The 24,475-nt window shown below is 49.6% G+C and overlaps 1 protein-coding gene across 3 annotated transcripts in view; it reads right to left on the bottom strand.

Moving 5' to 3' along the window:
* Positions 1–11,369: 11,369 nt before the first annotated feature.
* coro2ba (coronin, actin binding protein, 2Ba) overlaps positions 11,370–24,475 on the bottom strand; it is a 241,835-nt gene continuing 228,729 nt past the window's right edge. For all 3 annotated transcript variants that reach the window (XM_072470477.1, XM_072470478.1, XM_072470476.1), the window contains exon 12: positions 11,370–23,152. In XM_072470477.1, the coding sequence (XP_072326578.1) occupies positions 23,021–23,152 (132 nt within the window). In that variant the 3' untranslated portion in view covers positions 11,370–23,020. The remainder of the gene's footprint in view (positions 23,153–24,475) is intronic.

Genomic DNA, 24,475 nt, shown 5'->3' with positions numbered 1-24,475 from the left:
CCTCAGTTATCGGTTGCGAACAGGGTCGCAAAGGAGGTTCTCGTTTTGGGAGTCAGACTCCAAGTCGTCATCTTCTCCCGGATGCCAAACTCTCGAGTGTATCAGGGCTGGTAGGGCTGCATGGTGTGATGTGGGATCGCTCTCGTCATTCCGGATGAGTCTGTACGAATTATCTTGGTGCCAAAAGGTGGTGTCTAGTTCTGTGGGGACGGAATCTGGGTCGTCATTGTAGGTCGGTGGTGGGGTTTGTTTAGGAAAGTGATCATGAAGGGATCACTCGAATCGTGGTCAGATTCGCTGGGTGTCGGTCCTGTTGCGTGGGGATAGTAGGGAGGCGTGCTGTGGCTATTGACCGAGTCACAGTCGCTGTCGCTGCTGCTGCAGTCTGTGGGCGTTCCGGGGCGGAGTGTATAGTTCGGGGGTGGAGTCGAGGTTGAGTCCGTGGCTGGGCTGGACATGTTGGGGGAGGGTAGGGTTACGTTGGCCGTGGGCGGGGCGTGGTCTGCTGCGTCGAGCATGACGTGATGTGCGTGGTTTGACTGTGTTCCATATGCCTTCAACTGGTTGATATGGAACCACGCAGTCTTTCCATTGGGGTACTTTATTTTGTAGATGGAAGGGCTGACTTTGTCTGCAATAGAGTACGGACCCGAATACTTGGGTGACAGGAATGTGCTGGGGTTATATACGGAGAGCATGACTTGCTGTCCTACACTGAACTCAGTCGCATGCACTGTCTTATCGAAACAGGCCTTGCTCTGTTTCTTTCTTGTGCCCAATTTCACTGCGGCTGCTAGCTGAGCCGTTTTAACATTTTCCACTAATTGTTTGACCGCGTTCGGGTGTGTGAGGGCCGTCACTTCGGGGCTGGTCAAATCAAATCCTAATAAAAATTCTGTGTCTTTCATGGGGCGTCCGGTCATGAGGGTGTGTGGGGTGTAACCTGTGGATGTGGAAACCGTATTTCGCAAAAACATCAGCGCAAAGGGGAGGACTGAGTCCCAAGTGGTGTTGTTTTGCTGGACCAGTTTTCTGAGGGTGGATTTTAGGGTCCGATTCATGCGCTCCACGATACCACTCGACTGGGGGTGGTATGCAATGTGGAATTTTTGGGTGATGCCAAATATCGTGAGGATGTTCTTCATGACACGTCCCGTAAAATGGGAACCTTGGTCGGATTCAATGCTGCGGGGGAGTCCCCATCTCGTAAAGATGTGGTGGGTTAGGATCTTGGCTGTGGTCTTTGCCGTGTTTGTTCTGGATGGGAATGCTTCCACCCATTTCATAAACATGTCTATCACCACGAGTACATATTTATAACCATTCCTGCAAGGGGGCAATGGTCCTATATAATCAATCTGGAGGTTAGTCCAGGGGCCATTAACGGGTCGGGTGTGACTGAGCTGAGCCTTCTTGGCGTATCTGTCCGGGTTGTTCAGGGCACAGATAAGGCAATTCTCAACGTAGTGAGTTACATCATCCTTTAAACTCGGCCACCAACAGAACTGCCTGAGGTGGGCTGTAGTGGGATCAATTCCCTGATGTCCATGACTGTCATGGAATAAACAAATGAGCTGATTCCTGTCCTGTTCAGGAACCACATAAAGGGTGTCCTTTAACACCACACCGTCATGTGTGGTCAGTGTATTCTTAAACCTCTAATAGGGTGCTGGATAGTTTCCTTTTAAAATCTCCCTGAGATTGCTATCCTGCTTCTGGGCCTGCACTAAATCCTCGATATTAGTCTGCGAGGCCTGAACTGCATTCACTGGTGCGCTTTCGGGGGGTGTCCATAAATATCCTTGCCTGGAACCTGCTTTAGCTAGTGCGTCGGCTTTTACATTTCCAGGGGGGGAGAAACGATGGTGACTACGAACTTTAACTATTCCAAAGGTCCTGTTCTGTGCTCGCTCTAAAATGTGACGGAGCAATGGGGCTGAAGGGAGGGGTTTTCTGTCTGCGGAAACAAATCCTCTTGCTTTCCACAGGGGTAGGAATTCCGTAAGGCTGTTGCAGACATAGAGGCTGTCCGAGTATATGTCTGCTGGGCTGGGGAAGGAATCTGGGTGCTCAACTATGTTTGCGATGGCCGCAAGTTCTGCTGCCTGCGCGCCTAAGTGTCCTGGAGGAGCACGGCCGAAATGGTGTGGTCTGTGGTTGCTACCTCTATGGCGTAAGGGGAAAGCGGGTCTGGAACTTGTAGTGCGGGGGCTGCTATGAGTGCCTGTTTTAAAGAGTCCACAGCATCCGTATACTGCGGAAGCCATTCCCAGGGGGCTCCTTTCTTTAGGAGGTCTGAGAGGGGCGCTGCCTTGCTGGCAAAACCGTCAATGTGGTTTCGGCAGTAGCCAACCAGTCCTAAAAACGACCGGAGGGCTGAAACGTTCTGGGGAAGGGGCAATTTAGCAATCGAGTCAATCCTTTTATGCTCGATCTCGCGTTTACCGTGCGTGCTAATTGTTCCCAAATATATCACCTTGTGTTCCAAAATCTGGGCCCTTTTGGGGTTAACTTTACATCCAATTGCTTGTAGGAGTTCCAGGAGTTCGGACAGAAGCTTGACGTGCTCTTCCTTGGTGTCTGTCTGCAGTATTAGGTCGTCTACGTACTGGACCAGACATTCGGGGCGAGAGAATTTGGCTGAACCATTTGCCAGCTGTCGGTGGAAAATGGAGGGGGAGTTGTGGAATCCTTGTGGAAGGCATGTCCACGTGTACTGTTGATTTTTAAAGGTGAAGGCAAATTTGTATTGGCACGCCTTTGCCAATGGAATGGACCAGAATCCATTACTGACATCCAAAACCGTGAAGTAGCGGGAATTGAGTCCCTGCTTGAGCATGGTCTCGGGACTTGTGGCTACTGTGGGGGCTGCTGCGGGGGTGATTTTGTTGAGTTCCCGGTAATCGATGGTCAGTTGCCATGATCCATCGGGCTTTCTCACTGGCCAAATCGGGGCATTATTAGTGGAGGCTACTGATCTAAGTATACCCTGCTCTAATAAGCTTTTGATTACCTTTGAGATTTCTCCCTCTGCCTCTTGGGGAAATCCATACTGCTTTTGGGGTCTAGGGTCAGGTCCTGTGATTTGTACTGAACCAGTCATCCGGCCACAGTCATGTTTGTGGGTCGCGAATGATGTCCTGTTCTTTTGTAACACTGCCCTAACCTGCTTATCCGTGCTAAGTATAGTCGGGTTAAACCAAAATTCGCCTACTGCGCTAATTTTGTTGGCGTATTCACCTATTGTGAGCGTTGCGGGGGCTCTTGCAGATTTTGCCATTTTACAGACACATTGGTTGACTGGATCAAAGGATAGATTGTGGGAATTCATAAAGTCTATGTCCAAAATGTGTTCTGCTGTGTGGGGTAGATCGACTAAAACTATGGGGTGCTTGGTGGTGATGTTGCCGATTTGAATGGGTACAGGGGCTGTGATGTGTCCCTGCTGTGAGTGGCCTGTAAAGCCGCTGAGGGTGATAGTGGCTGTAGTGGGCCACGTGTCCTTTTGGAACATGGTGGAAGAATTTGTTGTGGTGCGGGACCCTCCTGTGTCCCAGAGAAACTCGATGGGCTGTCCCCGTATTTTTGCTGCAACTACCGGTCGGCCGGACCTATCCCAAAGGGTGTCGCAGACCCAACTGGGGGAGCCCGAACACTGTCAGTCCGTTCCGTTCAGGTCCGTCTGATCTGAACGGGTGCTCACACTATGTATGGGCTCTGTCTTATTCTTACTTAGAGTGCCCGTCTGCTGGGCTCTCTGTGGCTTTTGTGGGGCATTGCACTCTCTTGCAAAGTGTCCCAACTGTCCACAGTTGTAACACTCCTGTGACTTTTGTGGGGGGCTGTTCTTGCCTTCATTTACCCCTGCGGGGTTCTGGTGTGTTTTAACTGCTTGTATGTCTGCTTTTGCCTGCTTTTCTTCGGGATTTTTAACTGCAGGTTTGTTCTGTACAGACTGCTCCCAGGCGCAGGACAATCTTTTTATGACCCATTTCTCATTATGAGCCTCCTCTGAGGGATCATAATTGGTGCAAGCTTTTTGTCCTGTTTCTGTGGCATGGGAGATAAGGGTGTGGGTCCATTTGGCCATGTTGTCTGGGGACAAATGGGCACGGTTTAAGTCTCCAAAAACTGCTGCAAAGTGGATCCACAGGCGTCCAGCAAACGCTGTGGGGTGCTCGGTTTTCTTTTGCCTGCATTTATTGAGGCCATCTACAGGGTCACCCCGGTCATACCCGATCGAGTCTAGGATGGCGGTATGCATTTCTGCAAGGGTACCTCCTCCTACATTCTGTGGGTCGGGAAGAGCTGCTACGACCGAAGGGCCTAAACTCAAAACTGTGAGCTTTACGTGCTCTCGCTCATCCAGGCCATACATGGTCGCCTGCTGCTTTACTCTGGTGGGGGTCTGAGGTGCGGAGGAACGGTTTGATTTTCTCGCACGCGTCCCGTAATTGGGTCACTGTTAAGGGGGTGGTGTACAGAAATTCCGTATCATCCGATGTGGCTGTGCGATGCGTGGTTACTGGGTTAATTGGAGCCTGAACTATTTGCTCTATGGGGGTTTGGGGCGCTTTCCTCTTTTGGGGCTTTCCCTGCGCACATGTTCCCTGAACATATCTCTGCACTGTCTCATTCAACTCTTCCCAATCAGGGCCGTCTTCCTCATCTAACTTTGCTCCAAAGGTTTCCTGGAATCCTTTTTGAACTGAAAGCAGAGATTGCAGCTCTGCAATCTGCTTCCGGCACTTTACGTGGTCGAGGGAGCTTTGTCTTTGCAGCATGGAGTGCTCTTAACGCTGCCTTCAGGTCACTACACTGCCTCTGCAATGCTTCTACCTGCTTCTCGGTTTCTTCTCGTACCAGGACTGCACATTGCGTGTCCTGATAGGCCTTTTCATACTGGGACTGGGACCTGCTTAAGTGCGCCAGACAAGACTGGTGTGCCCCCTTGGCATCATCCACCTCTCCGTCCTTTGCTGCCAACTTCCTGCTTAACTCTACGTTCTCTCTCTCTACCTCACTGACATCGGCTTTGCTCATTCGATGTATGCCTTCTATCTCTTTCCGGAGCGTCCTAACGACCTCCTTGTGCCTCGCAATTGTTCCAAGCAGGACACGATTGCCATCGGCTTGCGAGCTTTTCCTAAGCTCTTCTTGTGAATCTCGCTCAGGTTCTCCCACCAAGTATGTCCTATACTCCCGGGACCTGTTTCCTCATTGCTACAGAATTCACTCCAAAGGGGCCATCCTTTCCCTTTGAGGTACTTCCTGATTTCTTCTTCCCATACGGGACACTGTCCTACTCTACTGCTCACAGCGCCAGGGTCCCAGGTTCGATTCCCGGCTTGGGTCACTGTCTGTACGGAGTCTGCACGTTCTCCCCGTGTCTGCTTGGGTTTCCTCCAGGTGCTCCGGCTTCCTCCCAAATGTCCCGAAAGACATGCTTGTTAGGTAATTTGGACATTCTGAATTCTCCCTCTGTGTACCCGAACAAGCACCGGAATGTGGCGATGAGGGGCTTTTCACTGTAACTTCATTGCAGTGTTAATGTAAACCTACTTGTGACAATAAAGATTATAATCAAGCAGCACGGAATAATTCTGAAACTTCACAGACAACACTTGCTCAATGCTCACATTGATATCACAAAAAGATAACTAACTTTAGGCACATATATGGAAACATCAGATAGTTTCTGTGTCGTCAGATGGTCCCATACAAGTGGCAATAGATGCCAATGGTCTTCTGCTTTGTCTGAAATGATGTACAATAAAGGAAATATTGACCGTTGGCATAATCTACCTGTTCTGATGAATGTTAACCCATGGCATTAGAAGAGCACGGTGACACAGTGGTTAGCACAGCTGCCTCACTGTGCCAGGGACCCGGGTTTGATTCCTACCTCGGGTGACTGTCTGTGTGGAATTTGCACATTCTCCCCGTGTTTGCGTGGGCTTTCTCCTGGTGCTCCGGTTTCTTCTCACAGTCCAAAGATGTGCAGTTTTGGTGGATTGGCCATGCTAAATTGCCCCTTAGTGGGGTTATGGGGATAGGGTGGGGGATTGGGCCTAGGTGGGGTGGTCTTTCAGAAGATTGGTGCAAACCCGATGGGCTGAATGGCCTCCTTCTGCACTGTAGGGATTCTACATTGTTAAGATTCACCACTGAAGGTCATTTTAAAAATAAGTACACAGAGTACTTGTAATGAGAGACTGCCCCTTTCAGGGGGTTATCACTTTTTACAAAACTGTTAATTGTTTTTTTTCCTTCTGGTTAATTGGGTTACATAAAAACTATTTGGGAGACTGTTGGGACACTGGGCTGGCAGGTAGAGGGCAGACATTTGTAATGCTGCATTCTGTAAATAAACCAACTATCAAGGAAAGAATTTGCATCTAGTTTTCTATTTCACCATCTGGCCTCTGAGCCATTTAACATCCTGGTCCCCGGGCCAACACTCCTCTCTTAACCAACACTAACAAAATAAATTAACTGTTGGAAGAATCCTGTCTGCAAAATGGACACAGCCATTTGTCGGCATAATAACCATAGTATGTGAAGCACTTTGAGATGCTCCGAAGAGATGCAATATAGTGTCATAAAACTGCAAGATTTTTTTTCTTTGAATAATCTTAAGTAATCAGAGTGTAATGAACTGAGAAAACAACATTTTTTTTATTGTTACTGAATGCAGTTCATGTGATTTTTAGAAAGGTAAAACCACAGTGACCAGGATTTTATTAGTTGAAGACATGAGTATTCACATTACACGATGATGGTGGAGTAGAACATTATACATAGACAAAAAATAAAATATACACAGAGATCACAGGGTCTTAAACTACCGTCTATTCCGAACAGTGTCTAAATCATTGGCCCACCAATCGAGAAGGCATCAACATTATCTAACTTGCCCACCCCACTAAGATTGGTCAATTAGCATTGCCTCGTTCAAGAGTCTCTCTCTGTTACCTGCGCTGACTACTTTAGATCCTGGTGTCTCAACATGTTCTATCCCCTCAGTATCAATTGTCTCACTGGAGGGGTTTTTCTGCTGGAGTTTCCTTACCAGGATCACTCTGGGATTGAGATGTGACTGTGATTTTCCTGCAATGTCTTAATTTTTCAGCAAATGTCCCCAAGCCAATGCTTGCCCCACCAATAATCCTAACAGCATGCACTTGATGCGAGGCACACAGATTAAAAGAAGTAAATTTCTCCCCAGTCTTCCTCCAGCGAGAATATAGTCTCACAGAAATTAACAGACTTCCGTAACCTAGGCAAAACAGTAACATAGAAACACATAGAAATTAGGAGCAGGAGTAGGCCATTCGGCCCTTCGAGATGACCGAGTAAGTCGCCAATGAATGAACAAAGAACAATACAGTACAGGAACAGGCCATTCAGCCCTCCAAGCCTGTACCGGTCATGATACCAACCTTGGCCAAAACCCTAAAGAACAAAGAACATGGATGAGATTGCGACAACCTCACTTAGCTGAGGGCCACGGTTGCTCTGAATGCATGTGAGATGTGAATCTTTTTACATTAGCAGATTATCTCGACATGCTTTTAGTTGTTACTCAACACAGAAAATGAATGATAGTGTGTGTGTAATACAATGTAGTAATGGAATGCTGGAGTGGCGGTTTCACAGTATGTCTTGTGGTCTCCCAGTCATCCTCTCGCAGAGGGACTAAGCTTTGGCCTCAGCCTTAAGGACAAGTTCAGAATCAGCTCGAACTGAACCTGAAATCCTTGGTGCAATAGTGTTCGCTGATTCATTTTCTTAAAAAATAGTGCTACTGGTCGGTCACACTGACGGTCACAAATAAGCCTTTGGGTGAAACAGGGTTAGAGGGTGGTGCAAGAATTAGTCCAGGGTTAGTTCAGCCCCCAATCTGCCTTCATTTTCATATTTCCATGGCGAATTCCTGTGTCCACATTTATAATGGGAAGTGCCAGTGAGAATCTGTCCACTGGGAGCAGAGAATAATTGCATTGTGACAGGTTTACAGAGCCAGTTCTGATTGTAAATGGAGATACAGAAATTTATCATGCAAAAGTCTAACAGGTGCAAGGTTTTCATCTTGTACAGATGCGACAAGTGGTGCTAAGTAAAGGATTGGGGGCTACTGCATGTCTAATTCATGGCGACAGGAAGTGCTGGAAATACCCAGCATCTGTGGCGAGAGATTAAATTTCAGAGGGATGACCTTTCAGCAGAACCATTCCGATATTTCTGCTATTTTCTGTTTTTATTTCCGATTTCCAGACTTCACAGTATTTTGTTTTTGTTTTCATTAGTGTCTTGTGCATGGACATTTGTGAAATCAGAAAAATTCTTTAAATGTAATTGCTGCGTCGGTACCTATTTAGAATACAATCCTGATGTCAAACTTCTCTGTGGATGTATGTGCTGTGGGATGCTGTACAGAGGCAGACAGGATAGGGGACAATTATTGTCCAACTCCAGATCTGTGTCAGGTTAATTGGCAATTTCAGGGCATGATCCCCACATTGAACATTCAACATGCTTTCTAACGTTCTCGCTGGTCATCACTGTCATGTGTGTGTGTACATTCTTTACACCTGGGCAAGATAGTTTTGGCAGGATTTTCTACCATGTCGCAATCACAACTCTACACCTTCTTGATCTTGACTAAATCTTGAACCAGGCAAGTACACATTCACAGAAGCACACACGCTCGCAGATGCATACACATGCAGATGCATACGCTCGCAGGCGCATACAGGCTCGCAGGCACACACACACTTGCAAGCGTACACACACTTGCAGATACACACACTTGCAGGCATGCACTCACTTGAAGATGCACACACTTGCAGACGTACACACATTACAGATACACACACTTGCAGGCGCGCACTCACTTGCAAATGCATGCGCTTGCAAGCACACACAGTTGCAAATACACACGTTCGCAGGCACACTCACTTGCAGATACACATACTCCCAGATGCACACATACTCACAGACATATACACTCGCAGACGCACACATACACAAACACACTCGCAGATGCACACACGCCCGTGGACGCACACACGCCTGCAGTCGCATACACTTGCTTGCAAATGCACACGCTCGCAGGCACACACATTTCAGATGCACATGCTCGCTGCCACACAGTCGTGCACACTTTCGCAGTCACACGCACACTCACACATCCTCACAGATGCACACACTAACAGATGCACAAGCACTCACAGATGTACACACGCTCTCTAACTCACAGGCATACACACACTCGGGGACACACATATACTTGCAGACACACATACTCAGATACTCATACCCCACTCAGAAACGCGTTTGGGGGTACATAGTGTACATGCGCACAAGCTTGCAAACACAAATACACACTCACGCACACACACTCTTGAACTTGCAAGCTTGTGTGTTCACTCTCACCACTCACTGACATGTTTTGACAAAAATTATGGGATGGTGAGATGTAATAAAATTCCAGGCTCTTTTTCCCACTCTTTCTCTTGGATGTTAGTCGCTCCCCAATTACATCCCACGTTTTCATTGGCTCCAAATTAATTACTACTCCACAATTTCTGCTCACGTCCACACTGCCGCCTTTATCCAAACTACTGACCGTGCCTTTAAATGTTGGCCGGGCCCCGACTCTGCCCAAATTCTATGTATCGCCTACAGCCCAGTTACTGCCCACTCCCAACTACTGCATGTACCCCAACTGCTTCCAGGCAACATCTGCCCTGACAGATGATCCAGCCAGAATCCTTCCTGACATTGATGGTTCAGTTCTGTACCGACCAGGGTAGCTCCCAAATTCAGGGTAGCTGCTGGTCTTGATTTTTCTCCTCACCTTTTTGAAAAAAAATGTAAAATAAAGATTAAAGGCAATAAATTCATTACCCCAGCTGCCACGTGTCACTGAGCATTCCCCTGCTGTGTATAGACCTGGTCAAGGACACGCAGGTGTCTGGTTTTGTGTTGGGCAGTCCAGTCGTGGCGCCAGTGATATTTGAACATTGTCCCGATGTTCAAAGCCTTGATCACAAAGGACTTTCCCATGACCCCGAAAGTCTGAACTAGTATGTACAAATTCAGAATGAGTACCTTCTGGGTAGGCAAGTGTGCGTGTGCGCACTTTGTTGTGAAATAAGGGGTGGGATTCTCCGCAAAACGGTGGCCATTCTGGCGCCGAGGAGTGGCGTTAACCATTCCGACGTTGGGTCGCCCTGAAGGTGCGGACTCCTCCGCACCTTCAGGGGCTAGGCCGGGGCCGGAGTGTTTGGCGCTGTGCCAGCCGGCGCGGATGGGCTTGGCACCACGCCAACCGGCGCCGAAGGGCCTCCGCCGGCCGGCTTGGGTTGGCGCAGGCGCTTGTGCTCCGGCCATGCGGAGGTTGGCAGCAGCTGGTGCGGAGGGAAAGAGTGCCTCCATGGCACAGGCCCGCCCACGGATCGGTGGGCCCCGATCGCGGGCCAGGCCACCGTGGGGGCACCCCCCTGGGGCCAGGTCCCCCCCGAGCCCCCCCCCTGAGGAGTCTGCAGGCCGCCCGTGGAGCCAGGACCTGTTGTGATTTACGCCGGCGGGACCCGCCGAAAACGAGCGGCCACTCGGCCCATTGCGGGCCGGAGAATCGCTGGGGGAGCCGCTGCCAGCGGCCGCCGACCGGTGCGGCGCAATTCCCGCCCCCGCCAAAACCCCGGCGCCAGAGAATATGGCAGCCGGCGGGGGCAGGATTCACGCCACCCCAGGCGATTCTCCGACCCCAGAGAATCACGCCCAGGGTTCTTCAAACTGCAGGTCGCCACGGGCAGGTGTCAGAAGGGTCGTGGAAAGATCGGTTACTCCCAATCATGGGGAGAAGCGGCCAACGGCCACAACCGGCTTTTAAACAGAATGCTGCAGACTTCCGGCCAGAGGCAGCAGTAGGGAGCAGGGAGCAGGTCACATGCTTGGCATGTACACTGATGCCACGCACCCTGTACATCTGGGTTTTTGGAGCGAAATCACAGAGGACAGGTTCCTCCATTTTCAAGCTGCGAGCAAGCAAGGCAACAGGACTGTGAAGAACTGAAGATGGATAGTTTTAAACAAATAAAAAACTAAAATCAGGAACAAATCAGTGTGAAGATGATTTTTTGAAGTATGGCTTTGTTAATTGTGCCAATGCAAATCAGAATGCAAAGCCCATGTGTGTTATATGCAGGGAAGTACTGGTGAATGATAGTTTAAAACATTCAAAACTTCAAAACCATTTGAAGATTAAGCATGGCGGGTTCGAGGACAAACCTCTTGATTTTTTGCAAAAGATGCAGTGAGAACTTAACTCATTAGCTGTAATCATTGACAGAAATGCAACATTGAGTTACAAAGCAAGTGAAATTTTTGTTTTATTTTCCCCAGCGACAGACAATGATGTCACATTTATTCAGCTAGGGAAACATCTACGTGCTGCCATCTACTGGTGTTGCCAAGGATGGCTTCCAGCGACCCGTTTGACAGTCAAACATAGGACCTACAAGGAGCTGTTCATAGGATAGCCACCATTGAACTATACAGGCATTGACCTGTCCAAGCAACTCACAGAAAACATACACAGCCTCTGGCATTTGTGAATGTCAAAGTCAGACTGCTGAGGAACAGAATATGATTGTATCTACTATTATTTATGAGGACGTTCAAGGTAGTGATGGTTATAAATCATTTTACCATCTGCACAGTGACAGTGGCGCCAGTTTGTTTGATCTGCAGGTTCTCTGCTGTTGTTTTGAAGATGAAACAGCGCCCATGAGGCAGAAATTATGTGGGAATTGTTCACTTTACTTCACAGAGTCTGAGTATGCACCACAAGAGAGACAGGAGCCCAGTCTTACTGGGTTACCTTTTAGCCTGTAAATTAACATGAAGGGGACACCCTCAGGTGCGGTCTGGTGCTTTTGGAGGGATTGAAATGGATCCATTGGGTGGGATTTAGTGACCGTGTTAGACAGGGGCACGAAACCCGTAATGGCCGCTAACTCTCGCAAGAGGCCAAAGTGGGATTTGCACTGGCGAGCTTTCGGAATGCGATCTTCCTGGGCCCTCCCCGACGATGCGATCAGGTTCACGTCCAGGAAGGGCGTGACCCTGACTTACATGAATTTGGATCCATTATAACCATACATGGTTAACATCGCATCTTCAGCCATCGTTGAATTTTCCCACCCATCAGGTGGTGATGACACCCTGGCGTGAATTACTACTGCTTTTTAAATATGGTAACCGGATGCCATGACCTCCGAGAGGGAGGAAGGAGGTGAGCACCATTGTCTCCACTGAACACCAGGGAATCCAAGGGGCCAGAGCCCCTGGCCAGCTCTGGGGTGGGGCTTCCGGGGGCAGCACGGTGTGGGCGGCACGATAGCAGAGTGGTTTGCACTTTTGCTTCACAGCGCCAGGGTCCCAGGTTCGATTCCCGGCTTGGGTCACTGTCTGTGCGGAGTCTGCACGTTCTCCCTGTGTCTGGGTGGGTTTCCTCCGGGTGCTCCGGTTTCCCCCCCAAGTCCCGAAAGACGTGCTTGTTAGGTGAATTGGACATTCTGAATTCGCCCTCTGTGTACCCGAACTGGCGCTGGAGTGTGGCGACTGGGGGATTTTCACAGTAACTTCATTGCAGTGTTAATGTAAACCTACTTGTGACACTAATAAAGATATTGTTAAGGAATTGGGGTTGTGGTTGATGTGGTGTTCTGAAGTCTGTTGCCTGTGTTGTTCAAAAGTTCTTCTGCAAGGGGGGAGGGGTGGGGGTGGTGGCGAAAACTCTGGAGTAGCAGTCCAGGAGTCTGAAGTGTAAAGGCCTGACAGCAATGAGATTTCGGAATGACGCACCCGGAATAAAATAGGGTACTGATTATCTCTAAAGCAGATAAATGTGCTCTCTAACATTCCAGAGACATATGCTCGTCAAACTAATTGGTCATCAGGAGTTAACCCCTCTAAGTTTCAGCTGCCCACTGTCCCCAGAATGGTTCAAAGTCGAGGAATGGGATTAATACTCAGTGTTCAAGGCTAACAGCTTGGGTACAGGGGATCAAGGGGCATTGTCATTGCTGATGTGTCAGACCCCAATACTCGCCGTTGAGGATCCATTAGCCCCAAGGCGGACATCACCGTCCAGGGATGTGCCCATTATGGATGTGAGAGCATCCCAGTCAGGACCCCAGTGAGGTAGAGAATAAGGAAGGGGAGAATCAGATGGGAGGCCAAAGGTTACTCTAACTGGGCGAGGACATAGGTCGGGGTCAGTCACGCAAAGGAGGTGGGAGGGCAGCTGAGCTGTGAGCGAGCGGATGCCGACGGGTACGGTGTGGGACTGGGTGCTTCCAGTTCCGGGAGGTCAATGGTTCAGAGAAGGGACTGATGTTATCCGGCTGTAACGCCAACCCAACTGCCTCTCTCCCCCTCTCTCACTCCTCACAGGAATCCGAGAAATATGGTTATGGCGACAGCGAATCTGGCTATTCTTATTACGGCATCAGAGGAGCACAGAGTCCAGTGGCACCCAGGGAAGACCCAGCGGCAGGAGACCCCAGGGAGGGTTCATGGGCCGGAGGCCAAACCAGCCTTGCAGGGGGCATGAAGGTGCAGAAGGAGACCGAGGGTATACAGGAGACGGAGGGTCCTTCATGGAGTTGTCAGACAGGAGGCTCCACCTCACCACGGAGACTGTGTGGTACCTGTGCCACATCCTTGCTGACTTGACACCACCTGGCAGCGGAGGACACCCACTCCCTGTGGCCATGAAGGTCCTGGCAGCCCTCAACCTTTACGCAACAGAGTAATTCCAGGGCTCCACAGGTGACTTGTGCGCCCTCTCGCAGGCATCGACCCAAGAGTGCATTGATGACGCCACAGATGCACTCTATGTAAGGGCTTTGGACGTTATTCATTTCGATCTGGACCAGGCAGGCGGGACGAGGGGCACCATAGCTATCCTGCCACAAGTGCACAGGGCGATCGACTGTACCCATCTCGCTCTACGTGCCCCCTGGCACCAGGGAGCTCCCTTCATTGACCGGAAGGGGTTCCACTCCCTCAATGTGCAGGTGGTGTGTGACCACCAGATGTGGGTCATGCACATGTGTGCCCGTTTTCCAGGGAGGGTGCATGACAGTTACATCCTCAGCCAATCTCAGCTCCCTGGCATTTTCGAGGGTCACCCCAGGCTATAGGGATGGCTTGTGGGGGATAAGAGGCCTCGTCTGATGGCATCAGTGCAGAGGCCAGAGAACGCAGCAGAGTCCCGGTACAGCGATACTCATAGTGCCACCAGGTCAGCAATAGAGTGGGGCATCGGCCTCCTGCAGAGGCAGTTCCGCTGTCTCGTTAGGTTGGGTGGGGTCCTCCAGTACAGCCCCTCGACGATCGCCTGCATCTGTTGTATCCTACATAACCTGGCACTTTAGCAGGATGACAACCTTCATGGGGAAGGCCTTCATGGGGAAGACCTGTATCCTCGGATGAGGAAGATGTTCAGGAAGGAGTTGAAGAAGAGGTCACTGAGGAACTGGGGCATGAGTTCCGGCAAGAGGGGGGGGGGGGGGCGCAAGGTGCGCTAGAGATACCCTCATTGCCTTCAGCTTCATGGAGTAGGACCAGCATGTCGTCCAACAGCGCAACCTCCTGCCCCCCCACTCCAGGACACCATGAGCCCTCTGCAACTAGGGGATGAGGATTGCAGAGATCCTAATCATCAGGGTGCTGGGGCTGGGGAGTCCTTGAGTGCCTGCAGCCCAGTCAGTGCAGGAGGGTGATGACTGGTCTGTGATGCTCCTCAGCTACTGCTTATGTCTGACTCCTGTCTGTCTGTTGCCAGCACGCTGACACCCCGGCTCTTGTCTGAGTGAGGGTCTGCCCTACATTCCCTTGCCCCTTCACTCTAGAGGGACATTAGGGGCGGGGATCTAGTTTACACTGAATCATGCCTCAGTCCGATCACTGTGAATGAAACATTCGCAATGAGAGGGCCGAACTGTCTGGCGGACATTGAGGGACAGTGAGAACACCTGTTTCCTGATTGGGTAGCAGCGAGATGCCACTGGGAGGAAGGTTAAAGAACATGAGGTGTTAAGATGGTAAAAAACAATAATATTTAATTCAGTGACATGTGCAGATTTAACAGGTGGATAATGACCCCCCCCCAACTAACTGAGTTTACCTTCACCTGTGCCCACGCTGTGCCCCTATAATTCCTTAGCCTTGCAAACCCTCCCACTATGCCTGGGTGTGTTCGCAGGATGCACACCAGAGATGGAGATTGCCTGCTGCCTTCCACGCCCTGTTGCCTGAAATGCCCTTGGCAGGCATCACCTGGAGGGCTGAGTCCCTCAGGGCCCCAGCTGACTTTTGAGTGGCACTGATGTTGTGGTGTCACCTTGTTCTGGCCACTGCGTCTGCGTTGCGCCGGTCTCAGGAAGGGGGGGGGGCCTTGGGACAGACGGGCAGCTGGAGTGAGCTCCAAAAGTCTCAATGTCATCTGACGTTGCCAGTCCTGGAGACTCACCATTGCCTGCACCATGCAGGTGAAGCTCTCAGCCACGGTCCTCAGGGACTGAACCTACTTTGGAGTTCTCCCATCATGGATCTGACCTCTTGCCCCGGCTTTCCGCTGCGGATGCCAACCCCAGCAACATGTCCTGCAACAGGAGGCTTTGGGACTCCTCCATTCGTTCTTACAGTCGCAGGAGTGTCACTAATAATCACTCCTGGTATTCCCAGCTTTGCCTTTGCCTCTCCAGCAACTGGATGAACATGTCCACGGGGCACAGCTCCTGGCTGGGGCACAGCTGTGTCCTGGCACCCAGCAGACCACCCGCTGTCCAATCCCTGGATGCTCCTGCCTCCATCTGATGTGCATCCAAAGCTGTGTGGTGCTTACCAGATAGTGGCCCAGATGCCAGTCTGCTATGTTCGCCCACCTAGGTGTGAGTGTCTCTGCGATGGTGGATGGTACGGGTGATAGCTTCATCCATGTCTTCCTCCGAGATCTCCTCCGAGGTGGTGTCAAGGGTGGGTGATGGGACACTATTGGTAAACAGGCCGAGCTCTTCAGGTGATATTCCTGCAAGTCAAGGGACATGGTTTTAGTACACGGCCTGGTCAAGGGTTTGGACTGCACAGAACTCACTCAAGAATGTTCGTCTGGATGAAGGTGCAGTGGCTCCTCACTTTTCTTTCGCAGGCCCACCTTGCGCTCGGCGCAGTCCCACTCCTTCACCTCCCCCGCCAGCTCCGTGGCCGTCTCCTTGTACAGTCAGGCTCCTCAGCTCAGTCACCCACCGCCAGTCTTCTCTCACTCACAACAGTTGTGGGCACCTTCTGCAAGAATACAAATGGGAGAATGTGAGCTGGACGCCTGGGGGTCAGAGGTCGATGACACCTGGCATGTGTGGGCACTGTGCCCAAGCAGGGAGTGGTGCTGATGAGGAGTTCCAGAGGGGTACGAGGATGCTGGTGGGAGGTTGGGTCCTGGGGCCCTGCGAGGTGGCATGTGTGATCGAGGTGACATTCGTGGGGAGTGACGGAAGGGTGGAGTGCAGAGAGGAGACGGGAGCATTTACCCTGGCTGATTGGAGCAGGTCATTGATCTTTTTTGTGCATTGAATCCTTGTTCCCTTGGTCAGGCTGCTGGCACGGACCAGGGCTGCGACTGTCTCCCAGGCGAGATTCGTGACCTTGCTGGAGGGCCTCCTGCCACCCCACGGGTGTATTGTAGGCCCCCATCTCCTCCATGACATCCAGCAAATGGCTGAGGCCCCCCTGCGTAAATCGAGGAGCTGGTTTCCTCGCTGCCATTACTTCTGGTTTGACATTGAGCAGGTGTGGTGGAGCCGTTTAAACACAGCGCCCTCATCATTGAAGTGTTCAGATGACCCCCGGGGTAAGCGTATCAGTCACTTTGCGCCTCTAGGCACGGCGCTTTCACGTGAGGGGAAAAAAAATTTGAAGTGCCTGTAAATTGGGAGTCCAGATCGCGCTCCTGGGTCTGACGGGAAACGCACCGATTTTGTCATTTTTAAAGTAAATTCTACCCATAGTCTTACAGTGCAGGAAGAGGCTCTTTGGCCATTGTGTCAGTGCTGGCCACCTATTGTAGTCCCGTTTTCCAGCCCTTGGCCCACAGCCTTGCATACTGTGGTGTTTCAAGTGCTCAACTAAATGCTTCTTAAATGTTGTGAAGGTTCTCGCTTCTGTCACCCTCTCAGGCAGTGAGCTCCAGATTGCCACTACCCCCTGGGTGAAAAGGTTTTTCCATAAACATTCTCTAAATCTCCTACTCCTTCCTTTAAATCTTTGCCCCCTGGTATTGACCCCTCTACCGAGAGGAAAAGTTCCTTCGTACCCACCCCCTCTATATCCATCATCATTTTGTACACCTCAGTCAAGTCCCCCCTCAGCCTTCTCTGCTCCAAGGAAAACAACCCCAGTCTATCCAGCCTCTCTTCATAGCTGAAACGTTCCAGCCCAGGCATCATGCTGTGTGAATCTCCTCTGCACCCTCTCTAGTGCAATAATAATAATCGCTTATTGTCACAAGTAGGCTTCAATGAAGTTGCTGTGAAAAGCCCCTAGTCACCACATTCCGGCGCCTGTTCGGGGAGGCCGGTATGGGAATTGAACCCATGCTGCTGGCATTGTTCTGCATTACAAGCCAGCTGTTTAACCCACTGTGCTAAACCAGCCCCTTCCTACGGTGTGGTGACCAGAACTGCACACAGTACTCTAGCTGTGTCCTGTTGCGAGTTTTATACAGCTCCAACATAACCTCCCTGCTCTTATATTCTATGCCTCGGCTAATAAAGGCAAGAATCCCATATGCCTTCTTAACCACCTTATCGACCTGTCCTGCTGCCTTCAGGGATCTTTGGATATGCTCCCCAAGGTCCCTGGTGCTCAGTCCTACCATTCATTGTACATTCCCTTGCCTTGCCTTGTTAGTCCTTCGAAATGCATCACCTCATACTTTTCAGGGTTGAATTCCATTTGCCTCTCCTCTGCCCATCTGACCAGCCCGTCTATATCATCCAAGGCTTTCCTCCTCGCTATTTACCACGCCACAAATCTTCAAATGGTAACGTGAAGTCAGCCCCGCACTAGATGAAAGTTGGGGAAAGGGGGAAATTGGACCTCGAGGCTAGGACTGGACGCTTGTGCAATTCAATGTTGAGAAATCATAGAATCAATCCCAGAAACAAGAGAGAAGACAAATTGAGCCATCGAGATTGCACCTTCTGTTCTGTCATAGACTCTACCACAATTCTGCAACCGCCTGACCGAAGGTTCAGCTGAGCATTTCTCGCCCTCCCGAAGAATAACCTTCAAAACTCCACACTCTCCGTCTCGCCGTGTATCCGCCATTAGACATACTTGATCCACAGCACAAATTCCTGTGACTCCGGTACCTCAAGGTCTGTCACCTTCTCAGATCCATTTCCAATCGCTTTGTGAACCAACACCAAATTCTATCAATGCCTTCCCGTAACAGAGGCTCACCTGCCTGAAGCTCACTGGAGGGATTTGGATGCACAGCTGAATTCCCGATGCGAGTTGTCGATGAGGTAAAGCTCGGTGTCAAGCCTGCCCCTTCACCAAATGGCCCATTGTGTGGGTTTGGGATGCAGATTTATTTTGATTTTGGAAGATTGTGGGGTTAAACCCCACTCCTTCAGCAACACTTCATCTAAGGGCTGATATCGCTGAGGGCATTGCTCCATTGGTGGAAGTGACATCTTTTGTTGAGGCAGTAAACAGAAAGTTTGCCAATTCTGGTTGGAACTCCTGAAAATTCATTCCAAGACCCTCTGGCTCTGACCATCCCACTCAATCAAACAGATCTTTTATTTTCCATCTCTAAATCTTTACAACTAATATGCAGAAATGAAAACAAGCACAATGTTAAAAATGTTTTCCCTTGATAAATGTTTTTGTTTTACAGCAATGCGGAGATTAACTTTAATTCCTGAAGACTCCACGACAGCCCTGGAGCGTTTGCACCCTCTATTGAATTGGACATCCTACACTGAACTGGAGAACCCCCATCTACCTGTATGGATATGAAACATCCTGCAGCAATATTTAAAGCAAAGGTTCCTGACCAACATTGCCCCCTGCAGTCAACATCACAAAACAACATCCATCATTTAGCTCCCTTGCTGTCCGTGGGATCTTGCTGTGTGAAACTGTGCTGCTGCATTTGCCTCCATGGGAACAGCGACTTCACTTTGGCAATGCTGTTAATTGGACGTGAGAAATGTTGGGACTCTATGAGGGCACTACAAGACACGATATAAATGCAATTGATCTCTCACTGACCTCCTCTCTGTGCCTTTGGCATCGCTGAAAAAAGTGATGGTGGCTGAGAAGTGGGAGCCAGTAGCGCAGGCATGGAAGTTAACATTGTTGAAATTACCTTTCATTTCTCTCCACTCTACACCCTTGACTGACTTTGTTACAAGAGCTGCAGATGAGACCCACTCAACAGGTAGACTCACAAAGATGCTACAAATTGTTGGAAGCCATTATGATGGGGTATTTATCAGACTCATTCTACTGGTCACATTTGGGGCTGTTATGCCAATGGCATTAATGTGTGTGTGTACTTTGATCCTGTTAAATATATTAATGAATGTTAAGCACACGTTGTTAGTCCAATCCTATACCCGTTGCTAATCAGAGAAGCTATCATTTTGACAGTCACAGGCTTTTCAAAGTGTTTGGAGCTGATCAGTACGGTTTAGCAGCTATTCCCGGCTTGCTGATTACTGCACGCACTAAAATGAAATACGATTTATAGAATCATAGAATTTACAGTGCAGGAGGCCATTCGGCCCATCGAGACGGCACAGGCCCTTGTAAAGAGAAATCTACTTAAGCCCACACCTCCACCCTATCCCCGCAACCCAGTAACCCCACCTAACCTTTTGGACACTAAAGGGCAATTTAGCATGGCAATTCACCTAATCTGCACACCTTTGAACTGTGGGGGGAAACCGGAGCACCCGGAGGAAACCCATGCAGACACTGGGAGAACGTGCAGACTCCCCACAGACAGTGACCCAAGCTGGGAATCGAACCTGGGATCCTGGCGCTGTGAAGCAACAGTGCTAACCACTGTGCTACTGTGCCGCCCTTAACATTTAGCCAGCCATCCAGTTCAAATATCCTTATGTGATTGATGCCCTGCTGATTTTTCAAGTTATTTGTTGGATAGGCAGCTTGGAGTTGGAAAGGTACTGGGAGCACCTGACTGTGTGCGACTATGATGAGTTGCAACATTTTTCAGCTCCCCCTCGTTTTGTTTCCATTCACTTCTCTCACTCTTTTGACAATGCCAACGTTGACCCCACACGGTATGAATGCTCTTTGTTGAAGAATTTGTCCTGAGGAATTGGGGTTATGTATTGGCAGAAATCCAGCCAATTGCTTGATCAGTTGGAGACTGGAAACATAAAGATAATCAAAGGATCTGTGACAGTTTCACTGTGCAAAGTGTTTTACAAAGCAATTTTATGTTAAAGGGTTTGCACAGAAGTGGCTTGGCTTTTTCATTTTCAGAAGCAGAATAAATCTTGTGAATATTGCTGAAAAGGGCAACAGGTTGCTGAAGTTTTTCATCTTGCACTCATCAGACAAACACAAGAATGGCAAATTTCAAACAATCACAACAATTTACCCTACAGGGTGAAAGGCTGCCGATTTGTTGCCAAGTTGACTCTGATTGGCTGAGACACTGCTACGGAGAAAGCAATGTGGGGGCTGAGGGTCTTGCACCTTGTACCTTTATACCAAACTACTTCCTGCTCCACAATTTCTGCCCAGGTCCACGCTACTGCCTCTGCCCAAACTACTGCCTGTGCCTTTAAATGTTGGCCGCGCCCCAACTCTGCCCACATTTAAGTATTGCTTACAGCCCAATTACTGCCCACTCCCAACCACAGCTTGCACCCCACCTGCTGTTGGACATCCAGGGTGAAAAGGATGAGAGGATATTTTCACCATCTGCCTCGGAGATGTGGAGGGAGCCCTGATGCCATTTCAATGGCCAATGCTCAAAATTCACATTTTCCCCAAGCTTTGCAGTTTTAAGCCTTTGCAATATGATTGGCACCATTATTCTAAAAGGGTCAAAATTCATCAAGTACAGCTCCGTGCAGAGTAACGTTCCCTTCGCTCTATCTCAACAATGCATCTCCGGTACCAACCTCAAAGAGCAGCCCTCCAAGAACAAACTCTTAAAAAGAGCATTACTTCCGCTATCCAGACTTCCCAAGGTTTGTCTGCATAATACGACCAGTCAACACTGGCCCAATACTGAATAGAAAGCTGGACTAAACTCACTTCACGTTAGCATCCTTACAACTGACACAGAGGGAATGATAATCCATTGGATCTTTGAGAAGAAAGACCAGTCTGTAGTATCCAGTTACCCCATTTCTACTCAAATGTCTGCGAGTGTGTGCAGACCCTCGCAATGGTATCGGATATTCCAGAACAAGTGCTCCCTTCTCCACATACACAAACTTTCAAAAGACGGACTTCTCGCTGGGTTGGCTCCACATTTCAGGAAGACACTACCTCCTAGATGTGGGTTCCAGCAGAGCAGCCTATATTTGACAACTGATGAAGATTAACTGCATTGCCCAAAGCACAGTGGAAGTGCCCTCTTTCAGGGAAACCCGAGGCTTTACCAAAAAACCTTTGGAGCAAATGGCTGTCGTGAAAGATTCTCGTTGCCAGCCCCAACCTGGCGGTTGGCATGCACCAAGGTTAAAGATTGAATGGGATGGGATCTTTTCTCCGCTCAATGTGTAAATACTGTGTGCTAGGGAAGTGGAATCACTTTGTCATCCGTGTCATCCCGTTGACTACATTCCAAATTCCCAGCTCAGGTATGGCAAACCCAACCTGCGGGCCCCATTGGCCAAGGACAGGCCACAGAATCATCCTCAGAAAAAAACATCTCCCTGTATCAGGTTGGACATTCCTACTTCCCACGTGAGACAACCTTCAAACATTTAGAAGTCAAACTAATGACCAATTTATGGACAGTTTTGTGCTCTGGATTCGGAAGAAAGGTCAGAGGTCTGACTGGGCCTTACAGAGGATATGCTTTCCGCCCAACAATAGTAACTGGAATTGAGATCAGGCCACAGAGGTGAGGGGATATTGTTTAAATTACTTGCTCAGGGTGGAGTGTGAATATTCCATGCTAATGTTCCGATAGTTACCCTGGGTACTGAAGAATCTGCTCCTATCAGTGCTCTGCCTGCTGTAAGGACACTTGACTTTGAAACAGTGCCTAGCTAAGCCTGAAAGTCAGAGGGACTCAACGTTCAGTGTTCCTGCATCAGCCCGAGTCCCATTGTGACCCCAATCCATTGGACGTTAAAATGGTGGGACGTAGCCGACGTAACCGTGGTTAAATTGAAGGGCGGTGAGGAGGGAGAGTCCACGATTGAGGTAGTGATACATGGACAGTACAAGGAAGAGACTGGATGGGCCAAATGGCCTGCTCTTGGTCTAAGCTGGCGTATTAAAACTTAGCTTGAGCCCCAGCAGCAGCAGCAACAGGTCAAAAGCTCGCGAAAGACGCTATTTGTGAGGCACCTTGGAGAATTTAATGTTAAATAATGCTAAAGTGTGTCGTGAGCACAGAATGTTTTAAATATATATGTCTCGAAGCTGCTGAGGAGTTTAGCCCGTCAGGTATCTGCATGGGACACAGTGTATGGACCACCCAGGGTCTTGCATTAAGTTGTGCACAGAACTCAAAACAGTTTTTAAAAAACCGACGGGTGCGATTTCCAGTTTATCTTTTCAGATGTTTGGGGAAGGATTCTGCGAGGTTTTTGTTTTACAGGTCCTATAATATTGGGATTCTTACAGTCTGCACATAATGGTTGCTGATAATTCTGTGATATGCGGGGGGGGGGGGGGCGGGAGGGAGGGAGGAAGAGCACGAGTGCCTGCAGGGTCAGGTACTCTTCGGGACGTTCCGCAGGTTTTTCAACTCCAGTTCCAGTTGGCGTATTTTTACATCTTTCTGTGTCAGTTCTTCCTTTAACCTTCTGATCTCGTCCTGCTGTCGGAAGAACATTCGGAGAAGCTAAACAAATAACATTTGAAATAAATCAGTCACGGTGGCGAGGAGAAGACAGATTTTATTCTTTTTTCAAAAATTAATTGAGTGTACCCAATTCATTTTTTTCCCCAATTAAGGGGCAATTTAGCATGGCCAATCCACCTACCCTGCACATCTTTTGGGTTGTGGGGGCGAAACCCATGCAAACACGGGGAGAATGTGCAAACTCCACACGGACAGTGACCCAGAGCCGGGATCGAACTTGGGACCTCGGCGCTGTGAGGCAGCAGTGTGACAGATTTTATTCTTAACTGTTTATTTTGTTCATCTCTTTCCACTCTTTCCCCCCCCTCCCTCTACACCCTGCTCTCCAGATCTCCAGATCTCCTCGACCGATCCTTCTCTCCCCTTTTATTTTTAAAAATTCTTTCATGAGATGAGAGCGTCACTGGTTTCGGCCAGCATTTAATGCCCGTCCCTAATTGCCCTCGGGAAGGTGGTGGTGAGCTGCCTTCTTGAACCACTACAGGCACTGTGGCGTAGGTACACCCACTGTGCTGTTAGGGAGGGAGTTCCAGGATGTTGCCCCAGCGATAGTGAAGGAACGGTGCTTTATTTCCAAGTCAGGGTGGTCAGTGACTTGGATGGGAACCTCCAGGCGTTGGTGTTCTCATGTATCTGCCACCCTTGACCTTCCAGATGGTAGCGGTCGTGGGTTTGGAAGGTGCTGCCTAGGAGCCTTGGTGAGTTCCTGCAGTGCACCTTGTAGATGGCATACACGGCTGTTACTGTGCGCCGGTGTTGGGGGTGTGGCTGTTGAAGGTGGTGGATATGGTTCTCTTCTGTCTGCACCTCCGTCTCCCTCCCTTCATTTTCCCCTTTATCCCCAGGTCATCGACATTTGATGGCATTACACAAATGTTGGCAGATTCCCTACTCAGGTGCCACTCTTGCTGTGACAGCCTATTCAGCGAGTATCTGCTCTCTGATCAGCATTACGGTTGAACCCATACTTAGCATTACCCAACGTCCAAGTCCTAGAATCATAGAAGGAGGCCACTCGGCCCATCGAGTCTGCACCGGCCATTGGAAAGAGCACCCCATCCAAGCACACATCTCCATCCTATCCCCGTAACCCAGTAACCCCACCTAACCTTTTTGGGACACTAAGGGGCAATTTAGCATGGCCAATCCACCTAACCTGCACATCTTTGGACTGTGGGAGGAAACCGGAGCACCCGGGGGAAGCCCACGGTGGAAACCCAGGGGAGAAAGTGCAAACTCCACACAGTCCCCGAGGCTGGAATTGAACCTGGGCTCCTGGAGCTGGTGAGGCAGCAGTGCTAA

This window comes from Scyliorhinus torazame, chromosome 12 (assembly GCF_047496885.1).
Source record: "Scyliorhinus torazame isolate Kashiwa2021f chromosome 12, sScyTor2.1, whole genome shotgun sequence".
Classification (NCBI taxonomy): Eukaryota; Metazoa; Chordata; class Chondrichthyes; order Carcharhiniformes; family Scyliorhinidae; genus Scyliorhinus; species Scyliorhinus torazame.
This window is presented reverse-complemented; position numbering and strand designations above follow the sequence as displayed.